Source organism: Seriola dumerili, unplaced genomic scaffold (genome assembly GCF_002260705.1).
Source record: "Seriola dumerili isolate Sdu_G_001 unplaced genomic scaffold, Sdu_1.0 BDQW01000533.1, whole genome shotgun sequence".
NCBI lineage: Eukaryota > Metazoa > Chordata > Actinopteri > Carangiformes > Carangidae > Seriola > Seriola dumerili.
Window position 1 is genome coordinate 1,388,779 of NW_019174788.1, and position 18,788 is coordinate 1,407,566.

General features: G+C 40.3%; 2 protein-coding genes across 2 annotated transcripts in view; one reads left to right on the top strand and one right to left on the bottom strand.

The window, feature by feature from the left end:
• fhl3 (four and a half LIM domains 3) overlaps positions 1-5,692 on the bottom strand; it is a 28,132-nt gene extending 22,440 nt beyond the window's left edge. Inside the window, exon 1 of the mRNA XM_022764314.1 lies at positions 5,456-5,692. The gene's annotated coding sequence lies outside the window, so the exon portion shown is untranslated. The remainder of the gene's footprint in view (positions 1-5,455) is intronic.
• A 6,935-nt stretch (positions 5,693-12,627) lies between these two features.
• On the top strand, positions 12,628-15,570 carry utp11 (UTP11, small subunit processome component). The gene is made up of 8 exons (XM_022764357.1): positions 12,628-12,813; positions 13,011-13,072; positions 13,213-13,315; positions 13,468-13,587; positions 14,481-14,574; positions 14,701-14,831; positions 15,025-15,135; positions 15,290-15,570. The coding sequence occupies exons 1-8, from the start codon at positions 12,754-12,756 to the stop codon at positions 15,371-15,373; spliced, it is 765 nt and encodes a 254-aa protein (XP_022620078.1). The 5' UTR covers positions 12,628-12,753; the 3' UTR covers positions 15,374-15,570.
• The last annotated feature ends 3,218 nt before the right edge of the window (positions 15,571-18,788 follow it).

Sequence of the window (18,788 nt, forward strand, 5' to 3'; positions counted from 1 at the left end):
CCACTCTGTCAGTTATGTGTAGGCGGACGATTGCTGTGAGATTACTGCGGTCTTATGCATACTATAGCTCATTTTCTCAAGTTCTCAAGTCCTGAGTCAAAGATACCAAAGAAAGGTAAGGGGGGTCAGTCTGCATCAAAGATTTAGAATTCAATTCTTTACTGAGTTTACAATAAGCGTAGAGAAATTTAATAGCGATCCACATCTGACAGAAAGCCATGATAATTGCAGGTCAGTGGCCCAGTGATTCCCTCAGTAACAACACTATCCAGAGGAAGATGACTTTCTCATCCCAGATACGAAGATGTGGTGTTACAGTATGAAGTGTAAGCCTTGGCTGGCTCGTTACGTTCTCATTTCTCTCAGCAGAGATCTATCAGGGTGAAATAACATCTTATTACCTCATATGCTGCAGAAATTCTCCTCACCCAACATTCTTCTCCTCAAGTGCCTCCATTAAACATCGGTTATCCTATGATTTAGCCATTAGCCACAGCCCAACATAACCATTAGTTATATGAATTTATAATACACATCGCATTACCGGTTGTATAAAAACCACTGCAATTTGTCCACAGACTTTAAATTTGTGCTTCCCTCTCAGTCCTCACTTCTCCCTGCTGCTTGATGTGACTTGCTTAGTTGGTTTCAGAGGCCAGTTTGCTGACAAAATATACCCAGCTGTCATGCTTATTTATGGACTTTTGCGACATTTATTTCCTGTGCATAACTGTGCTGTTTTCCCATGATATTATCTTTTATGGGTGCCACTGTATTAAACAGAAGATTAACGTTGAGCAATTCTGGAGAAGGATTTGCACACACTTTGGAAAAGTGGCAACAAACAGCAGAGGTGAGGGAGTTACAAGGGAACACAGACAGGTTTATCTGGGATCCCGTTCCCCGAGACGAACCGAGGCAGGCTCGGCACATGATGGAGGAGTTGGTAACCGCTTCATGTTTTTCATCATAGCATTCCTTTCCTCATGTCCTGTGAACAACACATGCCATACACCTGTGTTGAAGCATGACGCTACCCTCCTCCCTTTAGGCGAGGGTGCAGGGAAACAGTCATGGCGTGACTCACACATTTACTCAGCGCAGGTTCATAACATGACAGACTGTGATGATGCAGCAGTGAATCGACAGGATTCCTTCACCCAAACAACATCTGGTTCATGTAGGAAAGTGTAAAAGAGACACTGATAAGGTAGAAGGGGCGTCATTAACGCAGTGTGTATTAAATGTAAGAGAGAGAGAAACAATGGAGCAGACCAGGTGAAAGGTAGAGTGAGGCATAGCCCTGTGCTTTGAGAATCTATAATTAGTTTGTATTAAACTAGTAAGTGTGCACTTGTGGGGAATCTGCAATTCTGTGCTAACAATTTGGTATTTCCTTTGAAAACAGCATTTCCTTTGAGACTAGCAGGTAAGTAGTAGGTATAGACCTGTAATTGTATCCCTAAAGGAATGTAATTACCCCATTAGCACAGAGTCAGTAACCTTTTACACTCATCGGTTGCCTACATAAAATTTATGTTCTCTTTACATAAAATCTCACATGGAGCGAACACTGTTGCAGAGACCGTAAGGACGGAGAGAAGAGAGGGAACGAGAGCAAAGCAGGATGACTGGACAGTGAGGGGGGCATATTACCTCCCACAGGGGCCCTAGCTCTAAGGATCAAGTTTCAGACGTTTACCAACAAAGCATCCATGGAGGAAGTCTTGCACCCCTCACAATAACACCACAGCACCTGGCCATCCCCATGCAGGAAACCTGAGGTCACTTCCCCCCTCTTAGGGAATGCAGACGCACTCCTGCTGCCAGCCACGCGCCCCCACAACCTATTGAAGAGGGGGCTGACTACCAAGGGGAAAGACATGGAGACACACGTACAACAGACTGAAAACAACATCTGAAATATGAGGAAAATATACAGACAAAACCGTACGATTTCCTAAGTTCCTAGCTCAAAGAAGTGCAGGAGAGTTGTATGCTAGACAGGTTTTGTTAGCACCAAAGCAGAAAGGGTTCCAACTTCCCTTTTTTGGTCTCACATGTAACACAGATGTGATGTTATTTTAATCAGTCTGAACAGCTAAAAGCTGGATTGGGTTGCATTTTTTTTAATCCTGCTTGGAACCACATGAATAAGAAAACAAGGTATGCACCCTAATAGCTGTACTGGAATGTTCACACTGTAAAAACTTTTAGCAAAAATCTGGACATGGAAACATGAAAAAGAAGTGAACAAGCAGTTGATGATTATGCAGACAACCCACATCTTTTAGACAAGCAGGTGAAGCATTTTGACCTTAAGTAAAACTCATCTGATATCAACACCAACATCAGCGTGAAACCCCGCTGCTTAAATGTAGTAAGCCTTGCACAGAAAGTAATGGAAACAATACAAACTGTGTCCAGTGTCATCTGAAGCACCACAAAGGGACGGACAGCTGCACAATGTCAAAAGAGAACGACTCACTACACGACACAAATCTAAATTCTGCTCCCTAACCACCTGCAACCACTTGACCGCCGATTCTCCATCATTATCGTTGGCATGGTTTCAAACGATGCCAACCCATAAAACCAGCCGCAACCAGTTCAAGTCATTTAGTTGCAGTCCCACTGTAGTTTGGAGCTGGCTGGGGTCCAACCACCACGCGGGGCTAACCTTTGGAAAACACTGAGACCTCTGAAGAATGTGACCATGGTCAATGAAACAGAGAGGGAGGCAGGAAGAGGAAGAAAGCAAACAAATACATTACACAGCCCACGGGCTCTGTCAAGGCAAACTTCCCAGATGCTAAATGGGCTAAAATGACTGGCTTTTGGCTGCTAGGGGATTATTTCTTGTACTGTGACAAACAGTTTGTGTAAAAAAACAAAACAAAAAAAAACAACCTGTCACTGGTGAAAGCACGGCAGGATGCCTCAGACACCAAATTCCTCCAAGGTGTAATTTCTGCATTAACAGAAAGAAGAGAGAGGTGCTGGGGTGAACTCTGTTGCTGCCTGACATCACATCTGTATTACTCAAGTCATAATTTTAGCAAAAACTATGACATGCAGTTTGAGGAACATATCAGAAATGTTCAGATCCTCATTCAAAATCAAATCTGCTTGACTCTATGTATTAATTTAATCATTTGGCAGAGTAAATGAAGTGATAAATGTAGTTACAGATAAATTAAAGATTCACTAATCAATATTTTACATAAATAAGAGATCAAGTGATTATGTGTAACGTGAAATGGGTCACCGATTTTGCTGAACTCACTAAGTTCATCTCTACGCAGCGTTTTAGCATCGTTTGGCTTTCGTTTTTCCGGCTCTCATTTTTTAAATTTTTTTATTCACTGTTACTGCTTTCATCACTGTAGTTTCCAGCAGCAGCAGGCAGTCGTTTTACACACACACACACACACACAAAAAAAAAAAGAGCTCAGATAAGCCCATGATCTGCCCAGCATCAAACAGCAGACAGAAAAAGTTAGCAACTAGCTGGCGAACATAGTGGAGAATTTAGCAGCTAGAGAGAGCCAGATTTTTCCCTCAGGAGTTGATGAAGACTGAAAAAGAGTAACAAGGAGAGTGAATATTCGACTGACTTTTGTGGGTTACCAGGAGCACTACTCCATGACTGCCAATGTTGCTCCATTTCAGTTGGATGTGTAGCAACTGTTTGCCAACAAATTTAGCATGTGGTGATAACATGTCAGTGTGTTTACAGCTTGTTTTCACTGACCCCAAATGGCCAGAAAATTGTTTTATAAATGTTCGGTTCATACCTCCATTCTAAATCAAACCTGACTGCATCTTACACATATAAATGAAAGTGACTGATAACTACTTGAAATTAGTTTTGGTTCAGATTATGAGGTTGCTTCTTCAGTTTCTCCTTCAATTCAAAAAACTTAAATGTTAGTAAACTGACAAAAAAAGGTAGCAACGTAATGTCATAATATGTGTAAAAATGAACTGTGAAGCTTAATACATCTTGAAAAGCAAATGGAATACTTTGTGTTTCTGTCAAACTTTTCTATTTGTGCATGTGATTGCTATGTCAGGTATCATGACAACAAAGTTCTTTCAATTAGAACCAAGACAAAACATGGCAGCCTTACAGTGAACTGTAGACTAGGCCGAATAGCAGCTATCCAATAGTAATAAAACTAACAGGTGATACATTCACAAGAAAACATGTATGATCATGAGCAAATTTTCCCCGTTGGCAAGATCCAAAAGTTTACGTTCCCGCCGCTCCCACTGTGCCCAGATGACACAACAGGTGAAACACCAAACAACTGTCGTCAGGGTCATCAGGATGACACTACTAATATGTGCTGTGATGCAATGATGTACGCCCAAAACAACCCCAGAAGCTGCAGCAGAGACACACCCTTCCCAGACGCACACTGCCATATCCCACTTCCTGCTGCCGAAGAAAAGACAAGTTTAGCCTGAGGGATCTTGCTCTCTGAGGCCTTCACACGCCGCTCAGCTGGGAGCTTCTGTGACACAACTGTTGCTCTTTAATCCTCGCTCCACATAGTTCAGTGGGTCACACAGTCCAATACGGTCTGGTCTTTCGCTGAAGGGATGTTGTTTATTTAGTTTTTGCCTTACGTGTGTGCGTGTGTCCATTATAATAACAGAGGGACATGAGTGCAGGTGTGAGACTGCGATTAGAGTGACAATGAAAAGGCATAAACAAGGAAAGCAGAAAAACAAACAGGCTGACAGAAAATGTCCAGACCCCCCCCCACACACACACACACACACACACACACCTCACTTGTCACAGGAAGTGGTTCCTCTTTTGTCAGGGTTTTACTTTGCGGGCTTCTCTCCAGGCAGCGTGTTTGACTAAGGTGTGAAGTATTAAGGCTTGTCATACTGTCAAGCCCACGCCTGCTTTCATCTTTACACTCAGAGATTTTTACTAGACAGCAAAATTACATTACAATATAGGTCATAATTTCTGTGCAAATAATAGTATAATACCACTAATTAGGCTACACTAAACGTAATAATTATCATAATATTCATATAAATAATAATAAAGCCCCAAAATGATTTGATTACTTTTAAACTGTTGATTTTGGCAAACTCTGGTCTAAGGAAACGTCTTTTCCCCAAAGACTGTCATTTCCATTCATCATAGATTCAAACGGTTTTACTTGCCTTTTGCTAGTAATCACAAAGTTTGAAGTTAACAGATTTCTTTATGACATTCGTTCTCATTTGAAAACCTCTTTCACGATCCCTAATGCTTTAAATGACACATGGGATGTAAACTCTTTACGTTTCCAAGTCATTTCTGTCATTTCCTAATATTTGACGTCAAAAGAGTCATTTCATTGTTTCCCGGAGCCTCACCGAGGCCGAAGAGGTGAACACGTAAAAAAGTCGAGATGTGGAGCTGTTAAAAAAAGTGGAGTCCTACCAGGAGTAATGTCTGAAGTCTGGAGGCACCTTTTGCAACTTGACAGTGGTAGCCTGCCTCTCTCTCTCTCTCTCTCTCTCTCCGTCAGCAGACACTCGCTCAGATCAGGACTGGGATCAGTTTGCAGGTCGCTACTCCGGCGGCTCAGGAGCGTCGCCCGTCAGCTGTAAAACTTTTTCTGTTACTTCTGACTGTAGTCAAACCTCTGCGGCGAAGAGTGATGCAGCTTGCCGGCTACTTTTGTCCTACTACTGAGGAAGTTGCTGGTGAGTCACAAGATCCCGCCCCCCTGCCCCCCCCCCCCCCCAAAAAAAAAAAAAAACACACACACATTCCTCCCTCCCTCTCACCAGCGACTTCAAACGGGAGCAGAGAAGAGCAGTGGAGAGCAGGGCCCTGTGTCTCGGCGCTTTGCTGCCGTTTATTTCCAAGGTATTTTAAAAGAATTACGTTTTATTGGTGAATATTGGTGGACAGGCCAAGCCTGCTTTTCCTCCGCCATGATGTCTGGATTTCTGTGTTTCTTTTTGGATTTTCCATTGATGAATGAATCAATCACAGAAACAAGAAATAAGTCAATTGACCAATTAATCAACACACAACCATCTAAATGTGAATAAAAACCATAACCAAACAATGGACCACTTGCAGGTGACATATTTCACGATGCAAATACCTGAATTTCTCATTTTCACTTTTGATTCATTGCAAGTGCCTTCAAACAAACTATCTCCTCTAAATGAATTATTCCGTCCGAATTTACAGCTACATAAAAACATTGAAACTGATGTAATAATTTCACTTTTAAAATCCTGGAGTTTCACTTTTGAATCAGTAATGATGTGTCATCTCAGAGCTACTTAAAGTAAGTAAAGTGGGGTTTGGACATAATTGCTTGGATAGTCTGAATCTTTACCACCACTAAATGTCAGTAAAATGTCTACTGGGGTTTGATTAGAGAGTAGAGATTGGGTCAGGATTAGGTCAAATAGTTGTCTTTAAAATGACTTTTTAGAGGGAGCGTTTAAATATTAAAATTATATAACTGAACAGCAGACATATCAGCTTTACTAAAACACGCACAACAGTTATATCTTTCTATATTCTGTATGTACTTTGCTTTAAAGAGACCTTTGTAGACTTTGACATGGACCAACAGGGACCAATTAAATTTCACTTCCTTATTTTACAGTGTGGCTCATTTCTCCAGTTCTGATGTTTCAATTTTTGTCATGACTCACATGGAAGTGACGTTTATCTGGATGCAGCTGGCAGCTGTTTTGTCACACATGGAAGGAACCTTGCATCTGATCGCTTGAGTCATTGCTGTTATCAGTGTGTGCCCTGGGTACTTTAAACAGTATTGTTGACATAAGTACCACCCTGTCTGATAGATGGCATTGTTGTCCTGCCTCTCATGACATACGGGATTCGGGGTTGTTACCAGAATCCATCTCACCAGTCACCACGCACTTTCTGCGGTTTGTATTTTCAGCCTGATTTGCCGTATCTCAAATAGAATGACACTAGAGTTTGTCTGGTATGACATTTTGTAGGCTGATACCAAGACTGGAGTCACTCAAAGGATGTTACATAAATTCAGTGTTTCCCAAATGATTATTCATGGAGGAGTAAAAACATCCGTAAGACCAATTTTATCATGCCACACTTAAAGAAATAGTTTGACATTTTTGGAACCATGTCAGAAACAGCTAGCATGGCGTTGTCAAACAGTAGGAAAATCTGTGTACAAGCACTTCTAAAGCTAATTAACGTTTTATATCTCATTTGTTTAATCTAGTGCACAAAAACTTAAGTGTAAAAGCATCAATTCCCCTTTTTATTGGGGTAATAAGTGCATTTCCCAAATGTCAGACTATTTCTTTAAGTAACCAATCCATCATACCATCATCGTGCACATTCATAAGTCTTGCACACACTCACCCAGCTACATAGGAAATGTACAAATTAGAGATCAAGTGTCACTATTCATTTTATTTCTTGATTATTAAGATGGCTCTGATTGTAAAGAAAAGTTTTAAAAGTGAAAAGTGAGTAGGCAAATTGCTGTGCTTTTTGTCTGCATAACAATCCATAAAACACATACAGCAGATAAGAATGACGATGTCGCATTTGCAAGACATTAATATGGAAACTGAAGCAAGACTTTTTCAGGGAAGTCAGAAAAGACAAAAAATCACTATGTAATCACTTCATGGAAAATGACAGTGGTTTTCCAGCCTGTTACTGAAGAGGCTGGAAAACCTGCAGTACTACATCAACATTGTTGGATTAAACCTTTCAAGTCAAAACTTTTAGGTTTGAAGATTACTCAACCTTTGTAAATTCTCTAAAAACACTCTGTGCACACTGAAAATTAAAAGCTTTAAACACAATTATGTAAATTACTGCATATTTGATGGATTTGGCATCTGTGTTTTTTTGTTGTTGTTGTTGTTGTTGTTTTAATGTTTTAATGTTTTTTAAAAAAAAAAGGAAAAATAGCTGCAAAATGTTGCACATGAAATGATCCATTCAAAACAGACTTGTTTTAAAATAACAAACATGTGACTCTTGTCTCTCATGGTCCTGTGACAGTGTGATCTGTACTGGTCTGACCCTTCTATTCCCCCAAACCCCCTAATTGTAAATTCTAATTTTACACTCTGAGGCGTGGTCCTGTCAGACTTGCAACAAATTAGAGGACAGATGCCTGTCAATTCATCTTGGGAGGAAAGGCCTGATGACTCCCTCACTGTTTCCTTCTTTGAAGAAAAGGTTAAGGATTGCTCTTTTTTACCTTTTACATGAAACATCTCTCTGTTTTATTTTTGAAAAACAAGTTAAAGGGATAATATGGGTTAACTGAGTAATCACTTCAAAATATGATCACTTCTAATGCTTGAAATGAAATGAAAAAAATTTACTGTCCAAATGGAAACTCTATGAGTCTAATATGGAAACGCTATTAAAAACTTAGCTTTATTGAAGATATTTTCAACCCTAGGTGAAGAATACAGTACAATGCAGTTTGAAACACACTTTACTTTTTTATGCAGCATGTGAAAATTGATGATGATGTGTCAAGTGACTGTCATGCTCTGCTAAATGAAATTTGAATTAGTGTTACGCTGTAAATCTTCAACTCTTTTTTTGGATGTGTGGTCTTAGAACACCTGAGGTAAATTAACTCTAATGAGCATTATTGCCCTTAACAGCAAACTAATGAAGCAATTATGTAGTTAAAAGTCCCACTTAAGTGACGCAGACCGGTGACAAATTAAAGGAAAAACCAACATAAAGTAAGTAGTAATGTGTTGGTTTCACCATGTGCTGCCAGAACAGCTTCAGTGCTCCCTGGCATTGATTCTACAAGTCTCTGAACTCTACTGGAGTGATGAGTGCAATTCTTCCATAAGATATTCCCTCATTTGGTGTTCTGATGATGGTGGTGGCGAGCGCTGTCTAACACGTCAGTCCAAAATCTCCCATAGGGTGTTCAACTGGGTTGAGATCTGGTGACTGCAAAGGCCACAGCATATGATTCACATAATTTTCATGCTCATCAAAACATTCAGTGGCCCCTCCTACCCTGTGGACGCGGGCATCATCATCCCCCTTCTCCACTCCATTTTTCAGGTTTTTCCTTTACTCTGTCATCCATCTGTATGCCTGACTTCTAACAGCAGCTTATGTGTCTATTTTCTTCTCACACGTGATGGTGAGTGGAAATTGTGGATGCTGCCTTTATGTAACAAAGCCATTATTTTCATAAAGTGGTGCACTGTACAAAACATCAAAGGGAGTGTGAGTACTGAAGATGCGTTTACACAATGTATTTGTAGCTTTCAATTTCAGTACGGACATGTGAAATCATGTGCTGGCTTTTAAAGATATGCTCAAAACAATCTATCAAAAGAGCATCAAGTGGAGGAACCTTTTGATGATATCAGTGATAATAGCTTTTTTACAGAGCACTTGAGGTATACTGTGCCTCATCTGAAACCCATCCACTTCTCACCACTTCACTGCTGTGATTGTCTAGAGTATTAAACAGGCCCTGCTACAATATACACTCTCAAATCTCAAGCAGGGAAAATAAGCAACATATTGGCACTTGCTGTAATTGCGGACATTTTTTGTTTTACAGGCCCACTATGGAAGAGAGTAGTAGAGTAGAGTGGAATATTTGGACAAGAGGCTTTGAATGGCCAATAAACAAAGTGCAAAAGGTATACAGATAATTTACTTCAGTAGCAATACCACAATGTAAAAACGCTCTATTACAAGCAAACATTCAGAGTTCAAAACTTTACATAAATAAAAGTGCAAAGTAAGTTTTTGGACTTTTCTCCTATTCTTTGAACAAGTATTACCTGCTTGGGCCAGTTATTCACATTCTGTCTGCTTTTACTGCATTTACAGTCTTTGGTGGAACAAACAACACACACATATCTGAAATGTTCTAAGAGCCCCGACTAGACACTGCTTGCAAGCCAAAAAGGTTGGGAATCCCTGGTGTAATCTTTGAAAATTCATTGTATTTTATAAGCTTATAATATATTTCTCTATGTAAATTCTTAATGTGAAAAGTAGTGAGTAACTGTAGCTGTGGAGAGAATGTAGTGAAATGTAATGAATAACAAGAATAAATCAGCAGAAAATGGAAATAGTGGTAAGGACAAATTCTTCACAATTGTATTTAAGTAAAACCCATTCGACCACTGGCAATTAGGACGTATTTAACAGGCGGACTTCTGAATCTATCTGATGTTGTTTTTATCCCTTTTATAAGTTCAGGGGATACAACTAAATAATCACACAGGAGGAACTACTGGCTCATGCATTTTTGGACTGGGCTGGCCTGGCGGCTCGCTGCAGATGAGGACCAACCATGGTCAGGGGAGACATACCAAAGCCCTGAGCTCAACCCAAGTGCAGCAGTCTTACAATATGTCAGCAGTGTTATTTTTACAGGGTCATATTAGAAAACCAAACGGCTCTGCATCTGTCCCACAAGGGCATTCCTCCATTGCTGACCCTGAACAAACCCACAACCTCTTGTCCTCCTGCTCTTGCATCAGCTTGTTACAAGCCCCTGATTTCCAAAGTAGTATTTACCCCTGCCGTGGCTCACCAGGCTTTTCACTTGTAATGATAAATACTCACATGAATTAAACAGCATGGAGCCCAATAAGTCAGAACACAGACATTTAACCCGTAAATTCTGGCTCAAGCTGCCGTCTGTGTTTGCCTAGTTAAACAAAACTTAGTGTGTTGGGTGGGTGGACCAGTCGGGCCCTGGGCTGAAACCTTCACAGGAATCGGGGTCATTAGCCATCAGACTGATAAACAAGCCTGTGACATAATGTGGAAACACTGATCCCATTCATAGGTCTCATCACCCTCAAAACATTCTGCATGCCGGGCAAATCTCACACATATAAAACAAATTCCTTGCGGTTGGAGTGGGGATAGTGAGCTGCCATGGGGGAAAAATGGCTGTTTAGTGGAATATAACTCTCTGTCCTGCTGGCTTCTTCTCACATCCGCAAAGCGTTGGGAGTCTGGGTGAGATTAGGGGACTGGTGCCATTGCAGCTTTGCCTTTGTCTCATCTCTCCCAAGCATATCATGAAGGAAGTAGATAACCTTTTTCCCTAAGAGTGGTGATCCCCCAATACTTACTATGATACGTTTTTTTCTCTCACTATGAAGAGAAAAAAATTGCACAGAAGCCTGTTATATGTGTACATATTTTTTTGCATATGGACTAAAATCATAGTCTATTAGTTCTACCTGTGTGATGCAAACAACAAAATGTTAGGGCTAGAAATATTACAGAGTTTCTGTGTCATCTCTTTTACGGTGTATTGGTCTGGACATAAATCAAAACAGGGGTCTGGAACTCGAGAGGAAACATGCAGTAAATGTCCATGTTGGAAAAACATAAACTTGTTACCAATTAGTGTTAACTGTGCACGCTGGCAAATGCAGGCCCTCATTATAATGACCAAAATAATTTGGTGCATGAACAGTGCAGCCAAAACATATTAAGTCAGCAGCACTGTGATGACCCTCACTTGCTTTAGGTCTTTCTGGTGCCAAGTCTGGCTTGTATACAGTTTGAGAATGGCCAATACCAATTGCAATGGTGTTCTACTTGATTATTGAGAATGAGTTTAGTGTGATTAATCCCATTTCCCTTCGCCAGTCATGCAATTTTGGAATATTTAAATCCAAATGAAATACTACAGGGCTTTGAACTTAAATGGCATGAGGTTATTAGATAAAAATCAATATTAAGGAAACTGGGTGATTAATTCTGATCAAATGTTTTCGTATTTCCATCCATGCAGTCATTTCTAAATGATTTGTTTACATAATACCAGTGATGGGAGAAGTATTAAGTTTCTTTGCTGTGGCACTACAACAATATTAAATACTCCATTGCATGCAAAGTTCCTGCATGCAAACTCTGAGTAGATAAAAAAAAAATGCACTTAAAAGTATTGTTATTCAACAGGATGGCTCAAGAGAGTGTTATATTATTATATATGGCATTACTGGATTAATATTACTGATACTTAAATGTGACATTTTGATGTAACTGGTTGAGGCCAAGTAAATGTAACTACCTTGTACATTGTGTTGATAATCATAATGGATAGCAATGCTTCATACTTATAAACTGACCATATATTTCATTTGTAAAATCTTAATCTTTAAAATAACTATGAACCACAGCTGTTAAATAAATGGAAAAGAGTAAAAATTATAAATGTATACTACCTGCATTTATTCTACTACTATGATTCCACGCTCTAATATTCGCTTTTATTTGATGGTATGGGGAAAGCGCAAGAGCTAGTTCCATAAAAAAAAATAAAAGATTTTTAAAATCTGTACAACTGCGCCCCCTGGTGTTTCCAACGCGCTTCTACAACCCGCACCACAAAATTCACAGTTTTTTGTTTGATCGAAAATATAACTTAATGCTTCCATTTCCCTTTAAATAACAAATTATAAATATTTCATATTAATAAAACAGTAAACCAGGTTCATTACTTGTAACACTATGATGTTTTCAGTGTGAACTGAGTTGCGAATCTGCGGGAGTGAAATGAAAAACAACAGGGGCTAAAATAAGGCAGGAAACCACGTGTCTCCTCCGCCAGGGAAGCAGCAGACCTGAAGCAGCCAGGAGGGTTCATCGTGTGGAAGCTCTTACAAACTTCTCTATATATCTGCTTTGACTGAGCGATTTTACTTTATTACGCTCGGAGACATTTTTGAAATATGTCTTCGTTCAGGAAAGCGCTGAAATCCAAACAGCGAAACCACCATGAAAGATCTCAGGTGAGCATTTCAGTGTGTTGTTAGCTAGCTGCTATGTTGTGAAGTGCCTTAGTACAGAGACTTTAAAGATGACTACAGATTGTAACCAAACAAAATAAATGTGAGGTTGTTGTGGTGTTCTTGTGACACACGCAGCAACAAATGTATTATTGTGAATGTGCATCACGTGTCTTAACTGCATCATTTTGTTTGACCAGCCTGGTTTCAGGAAACATTTGGGATTGTTGGAGAAGAAGAAGGACTACAAGCTCCGTGCAGAGTGAGTTCATTCCAGATTATGTAACATTTAATGTTATGTTTCTAGGCTTTAGATCCAAAATCATTAAACTCTTACTGTCTATCATGGTTGATGGATGAGCCTTTTAATGATCTATCTGCGTAATTGTCTTGTTATAACAGTGACTACCACAAGAAGCAAAACACCCTTGCTGCTCTGCGGAAGAAAGCTCTGGAGAAAAACCCAGATGAGTTTTACTTCAACATGATCAACTCTCAGCTACAGGTGAGATCAGCATCATGACCAGAGCGACGATATGTGCATCTTCATTCAAACATCAGAGCAGAGACAATACACACCTTTCTGTAAATTCTGTCATGGATGGATTTAATTTGAAGACCTCTGGATTTCATTTGTATACGTTGTTTTTATGGCAGGATGGCGTTCACGTAGCAAAAAAAGCCAAGGAGGAGGTGGAAGTGACAGAGGAGCAGAAAAAAGTCATGAGGACGCAGGATATCAAATATGTGGAGATGAAACGGGTCGCAGAGGCTAAGGTAAGTTTAAATCTCCTGTAATACATCAGGCATAAAGAGCCCCTTGTGTGTGACTGTCACAACTCAAGTCATTGTTAAATGTGGAATGACATAACACATTAAAATGGACTTGAATATGGCGTCAAAACTTCTTTCAAGAGCTTCGAAGCTTTCAAATGAACATTCACATGTTCACACTGCTTATTCTGCATGTACCCGTGTGTTTTATGAAAAGCCATTGTAATCTATTAAAATGTCAAGTCACCTCATTGAGTCACCTCAGTCTGTTTGGATATGATTACATTTCAGGGACATGTGCTCAATTTACAAATTATCATCACACCAATAAATATCACATCTTTCCAAATTGCTCTTGGCATGTTCAACCATTAACAAAAGAAAAAGTCTGACAAGGGTTTTAGTTCTGAATGGTCTCAGATAATTAATGAGAAATTGCAGTACAGAAAGGCGAGACTTAAGTTTGATGTAATTTAGAAACAGTGTCTCCATTACTTAGTTTGTCCACAAGAGAGCACTGGCAGGTTAATTTTTCAACTGTAAAATGTCCTGCTTAGTATGTAGCTTAGTTACAATTCTTTAAAAACAACTCAAAGAAAAGGAACTCTATCAGAATTTTTGTTTATATTTTGGATCGATATATTAAAAGATATATATATATCATATCATATATATCATTATCAAATTTCTCAAATGTCAATATCAGTGTCAGCATCAAAACTCCAGTACCTGTTATCATTTAGATACTACTACTTTTATTTGAGGTTATTTGTTTTTGAGTCCATAGTGAAAAATTGGAAATTACATGGGTTCCCTTTAATTACCGAACATCTCATTGTAAAGTTAAAGTTATTGTTTCTTTCTGTAAGCTCTGTCTGTTTATCATTTGCTTTCAGAAAATCGAGAGACTGAAAGGAGAGCTCCACCTTCTGGATGCAGACAGCAAACAAAAAAACAAGCACACATTTTATGTGGATTCCAAGAAGGAAGGTAAATATAAATGTTTGGTCGATTCATGTCCGTTGGATAGAAATATTAATTGATCTGCACAAACACTATCCTTGCCCTCATGAGCTCAGGTTGAAAAGTTTACATATTTTCTCTGTGTCTCATCAGTGGAGTCATTTGACCTGGCAAACCACCTCAACACAGCTCCTGAACTGGTGGACAGAGTGTACAACAGACCGACTCTGAAAACACTGGAGACTAAGACCATCCAGGGAGCTGTAGAGCCTCGCAGTGCGAAGGTCTGTGTTTGTGATGAACACAGTTGCAACATATTGCTTCTGTACTGACAGATGTCTGTATCGAAAAGCCCTAGGGGAAATTACTATTATCCAAAATTAGATCGTTCATGACTGAATAGTTCATTTACATTCTGGTGATTTTAAGCTTCTGTAGTTCAGTCCACTGATGTTTCATGTTTTCTCCTCTTTGTAGAAGCTGGCCAGGCAGAGAAAGCACCAGTATAAGATCCTTTCCCAAAGGATCGACAGAGAAAAGAACATGTTTGTCATCAGCCAGAAGATCCAGACACGCAAGGATCTGCAGGTGAGGAGGAGGAGATGGTCCTTAATCACAATAAGCATTTTGGTTTTCATTTCAAATGATCATCTCCATTGCTGTTGCTGTTCATTTTCATTACAGTATGAACTGTCAAATTAAGTATTAAGTTTTTTCTTTTCTTCTTTCCTCTGTGCACCAGGATAAAACTAAAAAAGTGAAGGTAAAAAAGGAGACAGCCAGTGCTGCAGCAATTTACAAGTTTGAGGCCAAGAGGAAACGCTGAGAGGGGAGTAATCATCATACTGGGAAAAATAAATCGCCAACTTTGCCAACGAAATCCTGGTGACATGATGGACTTCTTGACCATAGCACAGATTGCAGATAATTTTTCTTCTCCTCAAATATTGTTGCAGCCATGCAATTTTGTACATATTTATCTAAAACTTTTATTTTCTTTCAAATAAATAACAGATGAACGTGCACATTGATGTGATTTCTTGACTTAGAGAAAACTTGTTTCACCTCTTTCTTGGATAGTAGTTTGTGGATTTTACATTCTAGGTTTTTTTTTTTTTTTAACTGGGGAGACTTTAAAACTGGAGACAGAATAAAGGGAATAATTTGTCAATGAGCCCTCAGGCCGAATCTTAAGTTAGTATGTGGTATGAGGTACGTGCTCCGGCCAGCTGAGTTGTTGTATTTTATTCCTGGACCAGTAGGTGGCATTAATGTTCTTTATGGCACTAGCTTGAAAAAAAAATATTGGTGGCTGGAGACACTGTAACCTGCAGTACAGAGACTAAGCCAGGTTTCAAGAGTTACTTGTCTGACCCACTACTTAGACTTTAGAGTTAAAGTGTGGTAGTAACACGTTGTTTGAGCTGTCACTGATGTGTTCAGCCTTTGTGTGCATCACTAACAGGTGCCTGGTTCGTTACGTAGTGAACAGTGACGTTGGACCATTCATCCCCATTTCAAACCTGTCATAAAGGACAGAGATGCTCCACTCCAAAGCTACCACAGAAATTCATTCTTCTGATTTGATTTTGAAGACACAATTGCAGAAGGTTTTCCTCATCAATTCATAAAGTCAGGAGATATAATATGTCCATGCCACATTTATTACATCTCTACATTCATGGCGCCCGGTGACTCGTGAACCAACAAAGGCAACAGGGTAAGTTTTAAATAAGTGAAGCAAGGCATAAACTTCACTCTTCTTGTTAGCACCTATCATATGTTGTTTATCAGAGAGAAAAATGTTTACTTTATATATGGATATATATTCTATTAACTTAGTACATTGCCAGTTGTCTTTCAAGTGTCAGATTTCGGTGGTTTTCATCACTTTGTCAGTCATTTCGGAGTAACTTAATTCTGATAAACTTGACATTTTTTCGACTTGCGCATTGACAATGATCCCACAAATACACTGTTGGGGCTGAGACAACGTTCAAACAGCGGCAGAGCCTCTGAAGGACACATCTTTGTAGCTGCCCTTGACTTAGGATGCAGCACACACCTCCAGCGGACCCTTTCCACGTGTCACGGCGGGTGTACACACAGCTGCAGCTAGTAAAATTAAGTGTGATTTAGGTGTCGGTTAGCAAACACTGATAATACTATCTTCGATGTCTGCTCATTAGCTCACTTTAATCAAAATTACCGATTATTAATGTTATTAGCTGCAGCTGTGCTTACACAATGACACCTCTGTTAAAAGGCTCCCTTGAGAGACACATGTAACTGTTGTTCCAGCTATATCACTTTCTACAGTTTATTCCCATTCAGGGGGGGATTTTTTTTTTTTTTTTTTTTGGATGTGATGCTAGGTCTCACAGGTGAGCAGGTAACCATACACCATATATTTTTAGGACTTTTTCACAGCATGCATTGTGACTAGTCACAGTAGAAGAAGCACAGGTGTTATTAATGACATCAACAATGGCTCCGTTCTATTCAGGAGTCCCAGTAAGCTGTGACAGTGAGACGACAGGAACAATGCCAGGACCCTGAAGCTACATGGAATTCAGCCAACATTAATTTTACTATTTACACCTGTGTTTTTCCAACTGTGACGCGTAAAAATGTCGTCCATGAAAAAAGACTTACGAGGGCTGCCGGTGTGGCGTGGTGGAGCATGGATTAGATCTGATGCACCACCGTAAGAAGATCCCTGGTTCGTCTGTCACTAAGGCCAACTCTTCTGTTGATCTTCCTGTCATCGTCCCTGTCCTGACAATTAAAGTTGGCTGAGTCAAGACTTCTAGGACCTCTGAAGCACCATATTTCAGCTACAGAAAACAAATCTTCTGAGGAATATGTGGCCTTTTCTACTTGTTTATTTATTATATACTTGTTTATTAATTGTGCTGTCTTTCTCTCACAACCTCTATGTGGTTTTGTATGCCAATGTAGTGAGTACTAACAAACTGTATGTGTGGTTACTTCCCTGAGCTTACAGTGTGAAATAGACTGAAGGCCTGGTGCCCAGCAGCAGATCACAGTGACCCGGGCTTGATTGATCACTGTGGTGGCAGCAGCTTCATAAACAGAGCCCATCCATCAGCCTCTCCTGGGAGCAACTGGAGGGAGAGAGAGAGAGAGAGAGAGCCAGGCGGAAATGTCACCAGGCGCAGTGAGAGGTGGAGGGGCTGCAGGAGAAGGACCAGAGGCCTTGGCCCAAACACTGCTGACCAGAGCAAAGGTGAGCCAATAGCTCATGATGGGCCAAAAAACAGGGAAAGAGTGATTGTGGGTGCCCGCTTGGTTCGGTTGATCTCATTTAAAACTCAGATCTAATAGCAGTAAAAGCCTCATGTTAGTGATATAATTATTCTATCAGTGTCCTGATCAATGTTTTAAATCTAGCGAACATACAGAATGTGCATGCATGCGGGGATTTCACTGTAAGTCAGACAAGTCTGCATCACTGGTCCATCGCTGGCATTTCAGTGTTGACCATTCATGTCAGAATTGTGATGTAAGCAGCAAAAGAGTGACTAATGTCCTCTGCCAAACTCTCCCTCCCTACTTCCTTACGCCTTCCTCCTACCCTCCGTGCCCTCCGCTACTGCGTCACGCCACTGAGAGAGCGTGTCTGTATCGGGACCCTCAGGCCCAGCGTCTATAAGCGGAGGGGGTGGAGGTCGTTGAGGAGAGCCCAGGGGTCAAAACACTGTGTGCGCAGTTCCGGGACCCCTATCTGCCTGTGCAACCCAAGCATAGACGAGCCACTGTTCCTCCTCAAGCTCGCCTTTCATTCCCCCCAGCAACGGGACTCTTATGCCGGGGTGCAGTGGCAGGGCTCAGGGGTGGGCAGTGGGCGACCTTCTGATTTTAAAGATATAGACAGGCATTCCTCTATTGTCAAAAGCCTTGTAATTCATTTGACGACTCACACAGGCCATCCTGCCCCCCCCACCACCACCACCAATGCCATGCCTAAAGTTAATGACCCTGAAGGTTTGCTAACGAATAGTCTTTTTTGGAATGGGGGGTTAGAAGTGGAGTGCTATGTGGTAGTCACACAGCTGCAGGGTATGACATTAACCTCAATATATAGTAACTGTTTGAGAGTGAAAGTGCGGCCTGGTTAAGAAAGGGTACGAAAAATGGATCTTTGTTCTCCCAAGTTTAGTTATTAGATGCAGTGTGGGGGAGAAAAAAACCCAGTCGAAAAGGGGAACAATTTATAA

Bases quoted from the DNA above. Each gene is read 5' to 3' on its own strand.
- utp11 (XM_022764357.1), top strand. From the start codon at position 12,754: ATGTCTTCGTTCAGGAAAGCGCTGAAATCCAAACAGCGAAACCACCAT. The intron at 12,814-13,010 runs GTGAGCATTTCA...TTGTTTGACCAG, and splicing joins ACCACCATGAAAGATCTCAG to CCTGGTTTCAGGAAACATTT. The intron at 14,575-14,700 runs GTAAATATAAAT...GTGTCTCATCAG, and splicing joins TGTGGATTCCAAGAAGGAAG to TGGAGTCATTTGACCTGGCA.